At 35.7% G+C, this 18956-nt stretch overlaps 1 protein-coding gene across 5 annotated transcripts in view; it reads left to right on the plus strand.

The window, feature by feature from the left end:
- Positions 1 to 15331, plus strand: part of SLC35F5 (solute carrier family 35 member F5) — a 43277-nt gene extending 27946 nt beyond the window's left edge. For 3 of the 5 annotated variants that reach the window (XM_023195904.1, XM_023195905.1, XM_023195906.1), the window contains exons 12-16: positions 2107 to 2266; positions 4766 to 4856; positions 8688 to 8842; positions 9964 to 10057; positions 12945 to 14358. In XM_023195904.1, the coding sequence (XP_023051672.1) occupies positions 2107 to 2266; positions 4766 to 4856; positions 8688 to 8842; positions 9964 to 10039 (482 nt within the window). In that variant the 3' untranslated portion in view covers positions 10040 to 10057; positions 12945 to 14358. Of the gene's footprint in view, positions 1 to 2106; positions 2267 to 4765; positions 4857 to 8687; positions 8843 to 9963; positions 10058 to 12944; positions 14359 to 15014 lie in introns of those variants that run through there. The other 2 variants (XR_002727240.2, XM_023195907.2) reach the window with 2 other exon arrangements.
- Positions 15332 to 18956: the final 3625 nt, after the last annotated feature.

Below are 18956 nucleotides of genomic sequence, written 5' to 3' on the forward strand. Positions count from 1 at the left end.
TGGAACTTCACTTTGTGTGTGGTGCCAGATTGTGGGCAGTCTAGGGAATAGGTGGAGTCATTGGGACTTTTGTCTTTAGGTCAAAGGATGTTTAATTTATGTGGGATTTCATAGACTCAGCACTTCAGGGACCAGAAAATAGATTTAGTTCTTGGTAATGCCACATTTTGGTGTTTCATTAAAACAACTTCGTAATGTTATTTAAGCATTTTAGGTCATGTGTCCTGTATATGTGTTCTTTTGTTGTTGTTTTTTTAATCAATAGATGTCTGAAGGTGGTGTATTAAGTCTGTTTTCCCACTGCTATAAAGAACTACCTGACACTGGGTAATTTATAAACAAAAGAGGTTTAATTGACTCACAGTTCTGCATGGCTGGGGAAGCCTCAGGAAACTTACAATCATGGCGTAAGGTGAAGGGGAAGCAAGGCATGTTTTACACACTGGCAAGAGAGAGAGAACTAGTGAAGGGGGAACTGCCAAACACATTAAAACCATCAGATCTTGTAAGAACTCACTATGATGTGAACAGCATGGGGGAACCGCCCCCATGATCCAGTCACCTCCCACCAGGTCCCTCCCTGACACATGGGGATTACAATTCGAGATGAGATTTGGGTGGGGACACAGAGCCAAACCATAATAGTTGGGCTCCCTAAAACAGGATATGAGACGGGGAATTTGTGTAGGTGATTTATTGTGGGGAATTCACTGAAGGAAAAACTTGGAGTGAAGGAAGCAAGATAGAGAAGGGGAAAGAACCATGTGGCACACAAGTATAACTGAGGTTTGGCCCAATTCATTGCAGATGCTGGGGCGGGGAGCAGAGGGAGAGCAGCTACTATGTCTGGGCCTTGAGCCATGATGGCCGGCCTTATAACGCCTCCATCAGTTAGTCATGAGCTGCAGAAGATGGGGTGGCGTGGAGGGTGGGAACTTGCTGGGAAAGGCAGACTTATTTGCCCCTCCCTTCACAGAAGTGGGGTGGCTGTGAGTCTTTAGCATCAGATAGAGAGTGGGTGCTCCTGCCCTGTTAAGATTTAATTAGGCATCCTAATTACCGGTTTATTATTTAGGTGACATAGGAAGTATCAATTATATATCTACTGTAATTTAATTTTCTTTTAAGAAAGCTATATAGTTACCACATAAATTATATAGCAAATTTGTGACATAAACTACATAGAAAGTACAACAAAATTTATTGTACAGTTGTAATCTTTTTTCTTTATAGTCTTTACTTTCACATGTGTGTAGTCATATATAAACTTAATTTCTATAGTAATATTTGCTAACTTTTATTAAATGCTTACTGTGTGCCAGATACTATGCTATATTTTATGTGTTTAATCTTCTCAGCAACCTAATTACATATTATTAAATATTATTTTATGTTTATAGATTGGAAAACTGGTATAAAGTTTTAAAAGAGGTATATAAGGTTTGCACTACTATTCAGTGATAGAGCTGGGATTGGACCCAGGCAGTCAGACTGCCGAGCACACACTTAACCACTCTGTGGGGTGGCTTTCCTTAATAACTGGTCAATCTGTACTTTGCTCATATGTTGAATAGTTCTTTGTGTGTACAAACTTTCTCACTAATTAGCTAGAGCTCTGGGAACGCAGGAACCAAGAGTTTTATCTCCTTTGGAACTTCTTCCATTACTGCTCGCATAGCACAAGTGTTTTGGACATAAATACTTGAATCAGAGAGCAAACCATCTAATTCCTTAAAATTAATTTAGACTGAATACACAAACACATACATACCAGTTATTTCTTTTAAGTTCTAGGGCACTGTATTGTCAGTTGCTAAGGCTAACAACCCGTCTTGTTGAGTTGTCCTAAGTGGTTTACTCCACAGTAGTTGCTCCCATACAGTGGGATAGTTGAACTGACCGATCACCAGTTGCTTCAGACAGTTTTCTTTTTATGGTTTTGAGCTATTCACAGGACTGACTTAAAAACAAACCAACAGAAGGTTTAGCTAATGAAATCTCCCAGAGTGCTTTTGTGCAAAATCTAATTTTGATTTTAGAATTAATAAGCTTGGAGAATAGAAATAAATGACAATTTTAACTTCTGTTTCTTTTATACATGTTCAGGTTTTGTAGGTTTATTTAATCTCCTGCTCTTATGGCCAGGTTTCTTTTTACTTCATTATACTGGATTTGAGGACTTCGAGTTTCCCAATAAAGTAGTATTAATGTGCATTATCATTAATGGCCTTATTGGAACAGTACTCTCAGAGTTCCTGTGGTTGTGGTATGTACTGTTTATTCTCCAATTATTAATTATCAGTTGATTAATTTTTGGATATTTTAAGCGTTTATGTTTTGTCTGTTTGCTGGTGACCCTTCCTGTGCACCCCATTCTGCAACACACGTAAAACTGAATACTTTAACTCCACTAGAACAGGGACTTTGTTTTGTAACTTCTATGTGCCCATTCCAGAGTAGTGCCTTGTCCACAGAAGGAGCTCAATAAATACTTGTTGAATGAAGGAATTAATATGAATGGTCTAAATCTGTAAAAATGTTTTAGAAAGTGAAGTATTATGCAAATGAAAGTGGTCATTATCTAATGGATATCCGAATGTATGAGTTATGTATGCCAAGTGTGAATGCATGAGTTCTAATTGAGAATCCAGGAGATGGTGCTTATTTAAGAGGCTTTGGAATATCTGTTTGCTTGTTCATAGGTGTTTTTGTTTTATTTATTTTCAGGACCTTTCATATGGGTGAGCCAGATATGTAAACCTTAAACTCTGATTGATTTGAGATGTTAACATCCTTTGATATGCTATATATCCAGTATATTGATATGCAATAATAAACTTAAAATAATTTGAAGACAGTCTCATGTATGGAGTTTGAGAAACCTTTCAAATAACAGAGCTTTATACTTAGTCCTATTTTTATTTAATAGAAACTTAAATGAATAGAATGAATAAAGCATAAATGAATACAATGAATTTTATTACATACCCATTGAAACTGGTTAACTAGTTTTCCCTTGTGAAAGACTGCAACAGAGGCCGGGCGTGGTGGCTCAAGCCTGTAATCCCAGCACTTTGGGAGGCCGAGACGGGCAGATCACGAGGTCAGGAGTTCGAGACCATCCTGGCTAACACGGTGAAACCCCGTCTCTACTAAAAAATACAAAAAGCTAGCCGGGCAAGGTGGCTGGTGCCTGTAGTCCCAGCTACTCGGGGGGCTGAGGCAGGAGAATGGCATAAACCCGGGAGGCGGAGCTTGCAGTGAGCTGAGATCCGGCCACTGCACTCCAGCCCAGGCGACAGAGCGAGACTCCGTCTCAAAAAAAAAAAAAAAAAAAAAGAAAGACTGCAACAGAAATAGACTTTTTTGTGGAGTCTTCCTTAATGCTCTGCCTATACTGCTGTGCCTCCCTGCCCAGTTAAGGAATATCTGTTTTCTTGATCCCCCATATTCACTCTCTTTTGTGTAATACTTAAAAATTTACTTTGTATTGTAGTAATTTATGTTCTTATCTAAACTCCTTTGCTGATCTAAAATTCTTTAAAAGCATAATCCATTTTCTCATTAATTTTTTCATCTTTAATTATGTACATTTTAGATACTCTATTGTTTTAACCTGAACTATTAACAGATGACAAAAGGCTTTAGCCATCAGCTAAATTGGATCCACCTTAAAAGCTGGATAAAGTCAAACAGGCTTTATAATTCTACCTTCCAGGTTTTTTATTTTAGTACTCTGCGTGACAAATATCGAAGAACATATGCTATATTTGACCCCGAACGCTCTTCTCACAGAGCAGCTAAGTAGTGGGAACCACAAGTACTTAAATTCCCTTTACCTCATCAAAAAGGACTAATTGTTCAGCCTCTGTTCAGTACTTCTAGTGACACTTTATTGAGAGATAGCCCCTTTTATTGCAGGACAGCATTATTAATTCTGACATATACTGAGCTAGATTTTACTTGCCTATAACTTCCATGGATCTGTAGTCCTAACGATATACATTATGGTTTTGTCTTGGCTTATAATTCATTTTCTCCTTATAAACCCAAATTATCAGTCTTTATAAATGGCTCATCTGTCTCCATTGGGTATAATATTTTCTTTCAATTCAACAAAATTATATGCAGATAGATATTTCAAAATTTCATACCCACATTGATAATTCAAGGTGAAATTAAATAATTTAACTTTTGGTTAGGACAATTGTTAGAAAAATGGAAATCAAGAAGATATTTTTAAAGAATATTCAAGCCTCTCTTTTTTATGCCAAGCCAAATCAAAAGAATAACACACTATTTTAGTATTCATGAAGGTGAGATATTTTTGCTTGGTGACAGAATCACATGTTGGCTTATCACTTCCTTAAAGTCTATGTGTGAAGTATTGTCCTGCAACATTAATAATGCTGTTTTCTTTGTTATCTACATATCATCACAAAACTGTAATAACTTCAACAGTTTTTTAAAAAAATTAATGAAATATAAGCTATAAACCCAAAGTTGAATATCTGCAAACAAATCTTGAAAATAGCATAAAATATTTTGAGCTTTTTATACTTACATATTTGTATTTTTAATATTTGAAGAAAAACTTTGAGAATCATCTTAATGACTTTATTATATTTTATGTCTCAATCCATCCTAACCTCTTATCTTTGCTCCTGATCTCAGAAGCCTATATTATAAGAAAGTCTTTGTTCAGTGTTTTTCTTTGGTTGTTTAATTTTTTTTAATACAGAAATGTCTATTTTCTTTTTTTTAGGGGCTGCTTTCTTACCTCATCATTGATAGGCACACTTGCACTAAGCCTTACAATACCTCTATCCATAATAGCTGACATGTGTATGCAAAAGGTAAGGAAACTATTATTCATAGATATTTTAGGTATGTTATTAAAACAAACCTAATGAAAGTTGAGATGTGATTAAATTATAAGGATACAAACATAAATACTTGATGCTTTCTCTCCCAAGGTGCTTTACTACATAGAAATATAAAAAGTACCAAAGAAATAGATAATTTCCATTTTTAGCTTTTCCATTTTTTCCCCTAAATTTCTAAGTTAAGGGCATCATCTTCAAATGTAGTTCTCCAGTTTTAGAGCTGATTCTGTTCCAGATGTTCTTTGGTAAGTCACATTTTATCATATAAGCATGTTAGTTTCTGCGATGAACCCTGTCACAGGTTCCTTAACACTATGCTGATACTACTGAAGATATGAGCAGTACATGAATAATGTTGTTTGCAGTGAATGTTAGCCATCTCTCTCTGGACTCAACAGTGTGGGTGTCCCATCCCTCTTCTCTGAAGGCCTAGTATGGATGTGGGGATTCTTGTAATAATATTGGCAGTGCTAACACCCAGAAAAGAGAATCTGGGATGTTTCTCCCAACAGCCTAGAAGGGAAGAGTGTATTCAGTGCTCCCAGGTGTAGCAGGAAGAACAGAGGTATGCTGTTGCCCACACTGAAAGATGGAGCATAGCCATTTATCACACAGTTCAGTAGATGTAGGCATTTAACTACAACTACTGAGTCACAGAAGTGTGTGTGTGTGTGTGTGTGTTTTAGTCGAATATAATTTGAAGAGGGAAATATTTCAAGGCCCAAAGGTTTATAATGTGTACAAGCAATAGGCAAATTTTTAAAGCTATTTTTCTTTAGGTCTTTGTGCAGTTTTTCAGATAAAAGTGGCCAGGCACCATGGCTCATGTCTGTAATTCCAGCACGTGGGAGGCCGAGGCAGGCGGATCACTTGAGGTCAGGAGTTCAAGACCAGCCTGGCCAACGTAGTGAAACTCCGACTCTACTAAAAATACAGAAATTAGCTGGGTGTGGTGGTGTGCACCTTTAATTCCAGCTACTTGGGAGGCTGAGGCAGGAGAATCACTTGAACCTGGGAGATGGAGGTTGCAGTGAGCTGAGATCATGCCACTGCACTCCAGCCTGGGCAACAGAACAAGATTCCGTCTCAAAAAAAAAAAAAAAAAAAAGATAAAAGCGAAATATGCTTAGTGCTATATATCCTCTCTATTTATAAAACAATTCTTTACTGATATTTAACTTTGTTTTATGGTTCAGTAAATTCTTACTTATTTGTCATGGTTAAAGAACTGAGATTCTCTCCTTAATTGAGAATTATCTTACATAACTTGCATTTTCATGGAATGTGGATATTCTATATAACACTAACAGTACACATAATTAAAAATCATTCTTTTATAGATTTAAGTAATATCTAGGTCCTTCTTCATCTTCAGGTCATAATACTGAATATGAACCAAAATGGTTGTGAAACTGGGAAAGTGCTACTTGTTAAAGGATTTTCGTAGGCTACTGTGTAAATCATCTTTATTGTACTGATATTGTGAAAACATAAGCTTTCGTAGATTGAAAAAAATTGCAGGTTAATGTTCAGGAATTTTTAAGAGAATAGTCACAGGGGACCTAATTTTATTTAATAATTAGTCATTTAATAATTATCACTACAAATAATAATGGTTATAATTTGTTTAATAAAGTATTTTAGGATAAAGGCAAAACGGGATAATGTATGTACAAGCAATTAATTATAAAAACATAACTAAACTTTAACTGCTGAGTTCTAGATATGAAGACAATCAAGAAAAATATTTGGTTTTCTTGATTGTCTTCATATCTAGAACTGGGCAATCAGTTAAAGGAATAGGCTGTGCGTTGGTGTTGGTATTGAGGTTAGGGAGATTCCATCTGGAAAAAGCAGCAGGGTGTGTCCAGAACTGTGATAGAAACATGGTAAGAGAAATCTACTTTTATAGGGTTTTAGGTTCACTTAGCTAACTGTATTTATATATAGCTTCTGAAATGTTAGCATTTATTAACATTATTGTGCTTGAAACAAATTGGTTATTTAAGTCTATTTATAATTATTTTATATAATAGGAAGCATCCCTGATCATATTCTATTTTATATTCAGATATATTTAGGAATTAGAAAACAATTTTTTGTTTACATAGGTAATTTTCTTTGTTGTAATAAGTGGCTTCATTTCTTTTGTCTTAGCTTGTTGGAAATCAAATGAGAAGTTTTTTATTATGAGACAACATATAAACAACTACATTGTTGCAAGCGAACTTGCCTTCTAAAGTCTTCTAGGGCTTTGTCTGTCTTTATTAAGTTTGCTTTGATTCAGTTATGAAATAAGGTTTTAAGTTGAATATTCATGAAATCATTCTGTCAACTATACTACATTTTTAATTGCATTGTTTATAACTTCTTAATACCTTTTCTGATCTTGGGTAATTTAAATGCAGCATGGTTTTTCCTGATTATTAGTCATTCTGGCAAATATTCCATGAATATGTTAAAACATATTGGTAATTTCATAGCTAAATGAAGACTTTTTAGTTTAATGACTATTCTTTCTGGGGTGTTCTCAGGCTGACTTAGTCACCGTGGATAAATACCCTACAAATAGGGCATGCATGTTAAAAATCGCCAGTTATTATTCTTGTGTTATGCATTGTGAGTTCCCTCATAAAAGACATTATGCTCACAGAGCCCCTTTACTCTGACTAATGGTGCTATGAACTGGAATAGTAGTATGTTTTCCACCAGAGGGAGTCTTGCCTGTGATTCCAGACTTTTTTTTTTTTTTTTTTTTTTTGAATTCTCAAAGAGGGCAAACACAGTTTTCCTTTCCTATTTTACAGATAGAAGTTACCATTTTCATCATTTTTTTAAAGCAAACCTCCTGTGTCCTGCACTTAAGTCTCAGTAGCTGATCGGTGTAGGCTTCTTTGACAGTTGTTTCTGATCTTTAGTTGAGTCTAGATGGTAAAAGTGAACTAGTGAAAGGGTAGAATTAGTTTTGTTTTGGTAGCTTTATGGCATCTCATTTTTTATTTTCTTTTTATTTATATATTTGTTTTCTTGTTTATTTTTTTCTTATTTTTTTTTCTTTTTGATTTTAATACCTCCACCCTACTTACAGATATTTTTTATTTTCTTGACAACCCTGATAAATGATGGATTGGAGGATCAGACTTGCTGACATCAGAGGGCCCTTCACTGATGAGGCTTGTCTTGTTGCTTGTCTTCTCTGGCTAATATTCCTTAGTAAAAATATTCCTATATTTTTTTTTTATTTTACTTGGTCATTATTTCATTTTGAGATTTTTTCATTTATTGCTAGTTTTGAGTGTTATAAATTTGCACTTACTTTGTTTTTAGTACTGTCATAAGAACTGTAGCATACACAGGATAGCACAACTATAACTTTTTACAAAAATGTACATTTTTTGAAGATGACTGCAGAAACTGAGGAAGAGGGAACTATTTGAGACTAGGCAGCAAACAGTGAAGAAGGAATGAGCAACATGGTGTGCAGGACCAAAGTTTCATACTATATATCTCTACTCTCAGTGTACAATGCCTATAAATGGAAAGTATGCTTTTTTGGCTTTCCTTTAGCCTGTTTTCCAAGAAAGAACTATTGTTGTTGGTAATTTAGGTACATGGAATTGTAAGTTGAAATCTTGAATTCTTTCTTAATAATAATACACTTAATACACTGTCAGTGTTTAATTTTGTCTTCCCATTGTTCTTATTCCTGCTAGTTTTCACAAATAGAAAACTTACATTGAAGGGGGAAATTGCCTTAATGATAATTGTGGGTGTGTTTTTTCCTCTATCTTTTATTTTTAGGTGCAGTTTTCTTGGTTATTTTTTGCAGGAGCTATCCCTGTATTTTTTTCATTTTTTATTGTAACTCTCCTATGCCATTATAATAATTGGGATCCTGTGATGGTGGGAATCAGAAGAATATTTGCTTTTATATGCAGAAAACATCGAATTCAGAGGTAAGTTTAGTCCCAATACACATTTTTAAAAATAGTGTTTGCTAGATAACTGAGAATTGCATCATGCTGGCCTAGCTTTTAGAGATTTTGTGAGGAATTATTGAAAGATGATAACTTATATGTTATGGCAGACAAAAATAAAATAATTTGTTTAGATCTTGTGGGTAATAAGATTCTTTTTCTTTCTCTCTCTCTCTCTTTCTTTTTCTTTCTCTCTTTCTTTTTGCTTCTTTTCTCTTTCTTGACAGAGTCTTGCTCTATAGCCCAGCCTGGAGTGCAGTGGCATGACCTCAGCTCACTGCAACTTCTGCCTCCTGGGTTCAAGTGATTCTCTGCCTCAGCCTCCTGAGTAGCTGGGATCACAGGCACGCACCACCATGCCCAACTAATTTTTGTATTTTTAGTAGAGACAGGGTTTCACCATGTTGGCCAGGCTGGCCTTGAATTCCCGACCACAAGTGATTTGCCTGCCTAGTAACTACATTTTTTAAAAAAAGTTTTGATTCACAGGTAATACCAAAAGGTTTACTGTTTTGCCATAACGAACTTAAATATAGAAAACTTTTATTGGTTTGAACATAATTCATGATAGAATAGTATTGCCTCAATTTTTATTTCCAGTTTCTTTCTATTTAAGAATGAAAGCTTTTTACATTTTGCTATGAAAAGAACTTGATTCCAGTGACTCTGGAGGCTGAGTTGGGAGGATTGCTTGAGGTTAGGAGCTCTAGACCAGCCTGGGCAATGTATCAAGACCCTGTCTCTAAGAAAATAAAAAAAAATTACCCAGACATGATGGCATATACCTGTAGTCCCAAGCTACTTGGGAGGCTGAGGTAGGAGGATCACTTGAACCCAGGAATTCAAAGCTGCAGTGAACTATGATAGCACCACTACACTTTAGCCTGGGTGACAGAGTGATACCCTGTCTCTTATTTAAAAAACAAACACAAAAACCGCTAACTTGGTACAAGTTCTTGGGAAATTTTATCCTAGTGTTGGTTCTGCCACTGACTTGCATCCTGCCCACATAGCTTCAGCCAATGGAATAAATAAGGTTTAAGGTTCCTTTTCAGCTCTAAAGCTTTCCTTAATTATTGCCTTTTTTTTTTTTTCTCAAGAGTTCCAGAAGACAGCGAACAGTGTGAGAGTCTCATTTCTATGCACAGTGTTTCTCAGGAGGATGGAGCTAGTTAGCTGTTGTCTGTAGCCCAGGTTTGTATGTGAGCTGGGTTTAGTATTGAATATGGTTCTTATTTGTGTAATATTCAAATAAAGGATTGATTTTTTTTTTTTTTTTTTTTTTGAGATGGAGTCTCACTCTGTCGCCCAGGCTGGAGTACAGTGGCGTGAACTCAGCTCACTGCAAGCTCTGCCTCCCGGGTTCATGCCATTCTCTTGCCTCAGCTTCCTGAGTAGCTGGGACTACAGGTGCCTGCCACCATGCCCGGCTAATTTTTTGTATTTTTAGTAGACATGGAGTTTCACCGTGTTAGCCAGGATGGTCTTGATCTCCTGACCTCGTATCTGCCTGCCTCAGCCTCCCAGAGTGCTGGGATTACAGGCGTGAGCCACCGCGCCTGGCCAGGATTGATTTTTATAATTAGTTGTTTGAGAGGTCATACAGCCTTAAAGGCTAAAGGGGCTAAAGCCTGGGCTCCAATTCTATCTTCTGCACATACTAGCTGTGTGGCCCTATGCAAGATTCTTAATCCCTTGGTGCTCTGGTTTTCTTATTTGTGAAATGGGATTACAATAGAACCTCCCTTATAAGGGTGTTAAAATAGTAAATACTTGGTAAATATAAAGTATGTACAATAGTGCCTGACTCAAATGATCAGAAAGTTTTAACTTATTTTTATTCATGCTAAGGGTCATTTTATTTAATAATATGCTTTAGAAAAATATTTTTTCTCTGATCATAAAAGTAAGAAAAATGCAATATTCTGGTGTACAATATACTGGTTGGAAAATACTAGTCTTTTATGTGTGTGTTTTACATAACTGGCATAGTGTATATCCTCATTCTCTGACATTGCTTTGTCATTTAACAATGCTTCTGGAATATTTTCCCATTTTTTACATTTTAAGAAATAGTGTCTTTTATATGTCTTTGATGGTAGAGTACATGACATTTTGCTGAATGGATGCTTGAATTAAATGCAACATACATATTTGCAGGTACAAAAGTGATTATTTAGAATGAAAGATCACAATAAACTACTAGAATTCTGAAGATCCAGGCCCCTTTTTCTGAGACATCTTTAGGCAATTTATATTGAAATATTTCTTGATTGCTACTGAGTTTTCCCTCCCTATCTAGAACATTGTATAACTCCTGTCAATTGTTAACACTTATGTTGGGCTTGAAGTTTAAGTTTCATTATCCTCATGGTAAACTTGCTTCTAACCTACGGCTAACGGTCCTGGTTTTCTATTTTTCTTGAGTGGGCTGTTTTTAAATCTAGTTTATACTGCACATGGTTTAAGCTCTAGTTCTCCAAGACTTTTTGTACAAGGCAGCTACCCCTGCCCTTCCCTGCCCCGCCCATCCTGCTTTCATTCTCTTCCCACTCTGAGGAAATTAAACTCTTAGCTGATTACTTTGGTATTTTTCTTCTTGTCTCCCTAAGTATCATGCTTATGACTTCTGTTCCATGAGTTCTCAGTTTTAGGCATCTTCAGCTGACTTTTCCACTGAGATCAATGAAGACAGATTATTTTCAACTTTACTCCTCCTCTGCTCCCACTTCACATGCCTCCTGTCTCCATATCAGTTCTGCCTCCTCATCATCCCTGTATAGTTACTGCATAATTTTGGATAGATCTGTAGTCAGTGTTTATATTGCTGTCACTAAAAAATTGTTACTTATAACTGAACCACGTAGGATTTGTCCTGGTATTTCTCTTATCCAGAGATCCTCTGTTACTACCCTTTTTGGAGAATAAACCTTAAAGTCTTCTGGGTTAGAGAAAAGGCACTTGGCCAACTGTGAAAAGTAGGAGAGAGCATCTGAGTGTCTCTCTGCTTTTGCTATAGACATTATACCAGTCTTCCTGTTTTTAGTTGTTTCTTCATCCCTCCTTACAGGGAAATCTGGTCCTATTTTTCCATTGCTAACTAAGAGTTGGCTGTTATTTTCTCATCTCTCTACTTTTCTTTTTGTCCATGTGGTTTATTCCTTTTAAGAAAAAAATTCCAAGCTGGGCACAGTGACTCATGCCTGTAATCCTAGCATTTTGGAAGGCTGAGGAGGGAGGATCACTTGAGCTCAGGAGTTTGAGACTAGCCTGGGCAACATAGTGAGACCTTACTTCTATTGAAAAATATATTTTTTAACCCTTTATTTTCTTTTTAGTGAGGTTTTGGAGAACAAGTGGAACTAAATATGTGTTTATGTGCCATCTTTAAATTAAAAAAAAACCATAAACACAATTATAGTAAGTCCTCACTTAACATCATCAATAGGTTCTTATAAACTGTGACTTTCAGCAAAATTACAGCAAAACCAATTTTTTTTTTTTTTTTTTTTGCATCAACATTATAATGTAACAATACTGAACAAAACAATGTTATTCGGGAACCTAAAGTCAGTTTCTTAGAACCTGTGACATTAAGTGAGGACTTTGTATTCTTGAAAGCTTTTTAATGCTGTAATTTATGCATTATGTTTCTTGGGTATGCTGTGCATTGTTCTCATACTCACACTTAAACCCACCCATATCCAGCAAGGTTTCAGTATTTTTAGAAGTGAGAGCTGGGTAAAGAAGAAAGAGTGAAGACTCAAGAAGATGGATTGCAACAGAGTAGAATAGACTGGGCAAGTGTCTTTGTCTTTGCAGGAGTAATGGTGGAATATACCAGGAGTAAAACTAACTGCTAATACATAATCTCTAGTGTCGATGTCAGCTTTTGACATTGCTATAGAAGTCACATTCATAAGTTCTTAGTACTCCAAATTTGAGTATCCAGTTATTAAGTATGTATACCGTGAAAATAGGTATTTCATTTTAAGATAATTTGCTTTTTAAAATGTAAACTGTAGAAAACTAAAACTATGAAATTATAATCTAATCACATTTCTGTGGTTTTTGTTTTTAGCACGATAATGGAACTATACAGCGAAGAGACAATCTCTGGCAAGTTTTTGTAGAAAAAAATGTTTCAGTGCCTAGTCTGAAAATTAACAGTTTCAGTTCTTTGAAACTCTAAAATATATTTTTCTCATACCTGTTTTCTTCATTTTCATAATGAAGCACTTTGCTATGTAGCTGTGTACATATCACTACAGTTCTAGGAAGTTCCAGTCTACAGTCCATCCAAAGGACCAACCTGCCTTACACATCTCAAGGAATTCAGCTGTTGAAATCATTTGAACTAATCAAGGAATAAATCCTAATGTTCCGGGACTTTATTTTCACATACTTGTTAAATGCTGGAATATATTATGAAAATGTTTTCAAGAAATCACTTAAGTGTTCATAGACCAGTGTTTCTGACAGGTAAAATGCTAAAATAAGCTACCTGTAGTAAGTATGGATGATATTTTTGGGTTTTGTTGAATATTGCAAATTAACCACACAAAAAATGTTTAATTTATGCAACAAGCATGTTTGTGCAAATTTTGTGGGACTTTAAAAAGAATAAATATTTGAGAAAGTATCTGGTTCACTTACACTACATTTACTGTATTATTCTTTTATAGCATTAGGTGCCTTGTATTTTAAATCTGTGAGAAACCATGGCAAATTTTTAAAGGGGAAGTATTATTATAAAATGAAGAAATATGTATTTCTAAAGGCTATATTGCTGTAAACTTAATTGATAAAGCTCTGTTTAATTTAGAGTTTTGAAGAAATAGTCTCCCTTCAATTAAGAAATTTTCATAATGGAACGATTTAAGTTGAAGTGACAAAGAGTATTATTAAAACACAATGTTTATATGTGTATTTGTGTATTATAGATGTATCAAGTGATTTCTAATTTTTTCTCATATGAATATGCCAGATTACTCTAGAACTAGATGCCTCTTCTTTAAATAATTTTAGTTTTCCTGAATAAATTTGTAATGGTTAAAGTACCAAGGAAGGAAGGCGAGAAGGGATTCTGTTTTTTAAAATCACATCTGAACTGTTCCTCTACTAAGATTAAATTAAATGTAAAATACTCCTAATTGCAATTCTTAAACTTAGGCACATGTACTCACTGTGCAACTGCTCCTGGACTCTATTCACCATAGATATCAGTAAACATGTGTCCCGGGATTCACAGGCTTTTGATTAATCAATATTCTTTTCAAGTTTTCTGTGAATAGTTTAGTTCTCTTCAAAATTTCTTAACTAATCTGATTTTTAAGAATTCACTTTGCAGTGTTTAGCTTCCTATTCACATTCTTAAAATTGCTTTGGTGTTACCATAAGTCGAAAATGAAGGTTAGCCTTCCTTCTGCTTCATTCTGAGAACTTCTTTATTACCTTTAAAAATTGTTTATGATATTAAATTTAAAATACAAACAGCTCTCTCTCTCTCTTTTTTTAATCATCCAGCCCAAAATGGCAAAAACAGCTCTTTTCTCATGTGGCACCACCAATAACGCAAGTTAAAAATAATGTTGAGTTTATTATACTTTTGACCTCTTTAGCTCAACAGGGTGAAGGCATGTAAAGAATGTGGACTTCTGAGGAATTTTCTTTTAAAAAGAACTTAATGAAGTAACATTTTAATTACTAAAGGACTACTTTTGGTTGAAGTTTATTATCTAGATACCTCTACTTTTTGTTTATGCTGTTCGATAGTTCACAAAGACCTTCAGCAATTTACAGGGTAAAATAGTTGTAGTAGTGGAGGTGAAACTGAAATTTAAAATTGTTCTGTAAATGTGATAGGGAAAGAAGCTGAGCTTAGAATCTTTTGGTTGTTCATGTGCTCTGTGCTCCTCTCATCACACAGGTCATGTGTTGTCACTCAGGATTCTGGAAGTACTAAGCCGTAGTTAACAGGCTGGATAGATCTTCAGGCAATCTTCTTCCAGTATACTGCTGCTTTTCTGTTTCTTAAAAAAAAAAAGTCAAAGAACAACTTCTTTAGAAGGAAGCACCAGCATTCAGTTGGTTAACTGAAAGTATGAATCACTGCTGCTTCACTTGCCCACCTGTTCTCTTTTTCTCACAGGTTTTCTTTCTCGGAATGATTGTTGCATTTGAATACTGTAGCCATGGTGAGTGAGCAGTTGAAGACTTCCTTTGTGCACCTTCATAGTTAAGAGTTCATCTTCTCACGAAATAAAGTTGTGCCGGGTTGCTTCAATTCTGTGGATTGCCTAGAAACTAGGTAACAAGGCCCTTAGATCACAACGACCACATTGCAGGTCTTTGGAAATGCTGGGAAGGGGTTACATTCAAGTAACTGCTGACATCCTTCCTCTCTATCAGAACCATGTTGGCCTGTAATTATATTTTTCTGAATCTAAAAACAAATAGAAATTTCTGGTATCTTTTAAGTCTCCTACTTTTTTCTTTCTATTCATCACTTAAATCTCATTATTGTATAATGTTTCAAATTATGACCTGGATTGAAGGAAGTCTGTTTTGTCAGACTTTGTCAGGTGAACATCAGAATCTCAACTACAACAAAGCTGAAAAATGAGGCAGCCTTAAAAGTGAATGCTTTTGAAATGAATGCTTTTTGGAGCTTAGAAGAGCCATTAGGTTTATGTAATGCACCCATACTTATTCCTTTAAATAAATTTTAATTTAAAAACATTGAGATATTGGCTTCTGTCAGCCTGATTTAATTAATTCTTTACATTAAACTGATTTTCCCCCTGGCAGCTGACAAATAAGTTCATTGTTCTTGTAGAAGTGAGCTCACAAGGTTAAATGTGAATGTTCTCAAAGGTACACAGCCCTGTTTCAGAAGAATTTTAATGCCCACTTTAAAATCAATCATGCAGAGCCAATTTGGGGTTGCAAGGTATGACTCCTCTGGAAGCCAAGTTTTTTCATAAAGCACTGTGGTAATACCCATAGCACTAATCCTCAGTGTGCTGGTTGAAGAAATAAAATGTCTTTAAAGAAGGATAAAGGAGAAATTAATTAGAAAATGTTTTTTCCCACATATTAGCAAATAAATTAAATGTTATTTTCATATTAACTATAGTTATGATCTTACTTCATTTCTCCCTCCTCTCCCTTTGAAATATTCTTTATTACTAAGTAATATTTTAGGAGGAATTAACAGAAATAATTACCTGTAACATCTGCAGATAAACTTACATAGCTAACATTGTGTGCTGATTTTTTTTAATGGTGAAGTGGCATTAATGAGATGTTCAGTTTACAGAATTTGAAGTTTGAGTTCTATTTTAATAGTCTGCTGTGTCCCCAAAATCCCATTTAGATAAACTGAGGTTCATTTTTCACATAGACTTGCAATTTTTAGACACCACATTTCCTTTTTTATAGTAAGAGCCTCATTTGCCTGTACAATAAGTAATAATACAGTATTTCATAGGTACATTGTATGTGCACAGGAATTTTTTCTTTAAATCTTAAGAGCCTTTAATAAACTGGGGATATTTAAGTATTTTAATGTTACTACATTTAAAAAATAGTGTTTTCCTACAAAAATTTCTGTATTCAGTATACGTTAACTATGAGAATGTCAAACAGTGAAATCATTGAAATATATTTAAGGAAAAATTACCAACCAAAAGTCATGAGTACCTTCTATATGCATATTTACTGGAATGTTCATGTGAAATGCCAGCATCTCCAATAAGAGAATTTTGAGTCTGGGGTGACACAAACATGATTTTTATTTTTGAGCTAGGGATTTTGATCGAGAAGCACCTAGATGAAGACACCATTTCATTCATGATATTTTAAAATTAGAAAAGTAAAACTTCTAATTTGAAACTCTTATCAGGTCACTTCATGAAATTTTTAGTTTTAAATTTAATTTTACATGAGATGTCTTTCGGAAGAGCTACTTTTATTAACTTTCACTTAGATCCTTGTGTGCTAGGCATTCAGTATTTCTCTACTTGATTTTCCTGTACCTAGTTTTGATTACAGCAAGTATTTAATAATAAAGTCAGTCATGTGAGAGTATCCATTAATTTCAGTGGGTCCTTGCAAGGCAGGCAGAAGATTTCTTTCCAAGAGTCTTATTTTTGACATGAAAAATCTTTTCTTTTTTTTTTTTTGTTCTGTTTTTTTTTTTTTTTTTGATGGGTTCTCACTCTGTCACTCAGGCTGGAGTGCAGTGGCAGGATCTTTCTGCAACCTCCCAAGCTCAAGCCATCCTCCCACCTGAGTCTCCTGAGTAGCTAGGGCTGCTGGCATGTGCCACCATTCCTGGCTAGGTTTTGTATTTTTGGTAGAGATGGGGTCTTGCTATATTGTCTAATTTTTGTGTTTTCAGTAGAGATGGGGTTTCACCATGTTGGCCAGGCTGCTCTTGAACTCCTGAGCTCAAGTAATCCACCCGCCCTGGCCTCCCAAAGTGCTGGGATTACAGGTATGAGCCACCATGCCTGACTCAAACCAGTTCTTTAGATTGTTTTTGCCACCATTTGCTTACTTGGAATAGCTTTCATATTTATTTTTCCTATGAAGAACTCCAGTGTCAATCAGATTGTGTAACATCAAAGCAAAATTTCATTGAAGGCTATCCTTGTCTTAATTGTGCTAAAATAAAGTACAATACACTAAATTATTTTGACCTTTGTAGTAGCATAGTGTTAAGTTATATATATATATGCATACTCCCAAGTAAAATTTCGGAGACAACATGCTGGAGAGCAGTGGCTCTCAGACAGCATCAGTATTACCTGAAGGCCTTATTAAATACACATTATTGGCAGAGAGGGGAGAACACAGTGACTCATGCCTGTAATTCCAGTGCTTTGGGAGACTGAGGCAGGAGGATCACTTGAGCCCAGAAGTTCAAGATCAGGCTGGGCAATAGAGCAAGACCCCTGTCTCTACCAAAACAAAAAAACAGGCATAGTAGTGTATGCCTGTAGTCTGAGCTGCTTGGGAATCTGAGGCAGGAGGATCACTGGAACCCACGAGTTCGAGGGTGCAGTGAGTTGTTATTGGACCAGTGCAGTCCAGCCTGGGCGACAAAGTGAGACCTTGTCTATTAAGAAAACAAAAGCAAAAACTTGATTGCTGGGTGCCACCCTAGAGTTTCTGATTCAGTAGGCCTGGAGGTGGGGGTGGTGGGCCTGACAATTTGCCTTTCTAACAATCCAGGGAATGCCCCAGCTGCTGGTCCCAGGACCACACTTTTCAAATTATTACTCTGAGAGAAGAGCACTAACTTTGACATTGGATTCCTTCTGTTCCTCATTAGTGAATTTATTTGGGGGAGATTATTCAATCTGGTAGATCCGCATTTACTTAGCTGTGAAGTGAGGGTTAATGCAACCTGCCTGGGACTGTGAGAATGAGAAACTCTATTTGAAATACCCGGCCCAGCATGCCTGGGTGCTTGAAAAATGCTGACTCCCATGGTCCGTCCTCCCCTCACTCTTCTCAGCTATAAAGTGAGGAGCGAAATTCAGTATCTTCTAAGATTCCTCTTAGGTATAAAATGCTGTGATTCTAAAAGTTTTGTAGTTCCAGAGACAATGCCAAACACCTATGTGTACTTAGTGTTTTATAAAGAGTGGTAATAACAGTGATATCACATAGGCCATAGTTTTGTTTTTACTTTCGTTAAGGTGTTTAGCATCTTGATTCCTTAAAAGTTTTCAGTCAGATTTATAAAGCAGCATTGAAGAAGTTGTATTATATTTGAGTACAGTTTGAATCCATGGCAGTTTTATGGAGGCCGAGTATATCAGATGAATAGGCTAATTTCCCTGAGTTGCTGACCTTATTAGTCCCTACCATGTTGCCCCCTGGTTACCTAATGCATATTCAAAATGTATAGTTTTCATCACCTGCTTGATCTTGATTTTCAGACAGCATCAAATCAGCTGCAAAACAAATCCAAGCTAAAATTGTGAGCATATGATTAATTTAATGTAGCATGTAATTATGTAGTATTTTATTTATTTAGTTTTTGAGATGGAGTCTCACTTCCTTGCCCAGGCTGAAGTAC

Source organism: Piliocolobus tephrosceles, chromosome 11 (genome assembly GCF_002776525.5).
Source record: "Piliocolobus tephrosceles isolate RC106 chromosome 11, ASM277652v3, whole genome shotgun sequence".
In the NCBI taxonomy this organism is placed as follows: domain Eukaryota; kingdom Metazoa; phylum Chordata; class Mammalia; order Primates; family Cercopithecidae; genus Piliocolobus; species Piliocolobus tephrosceles.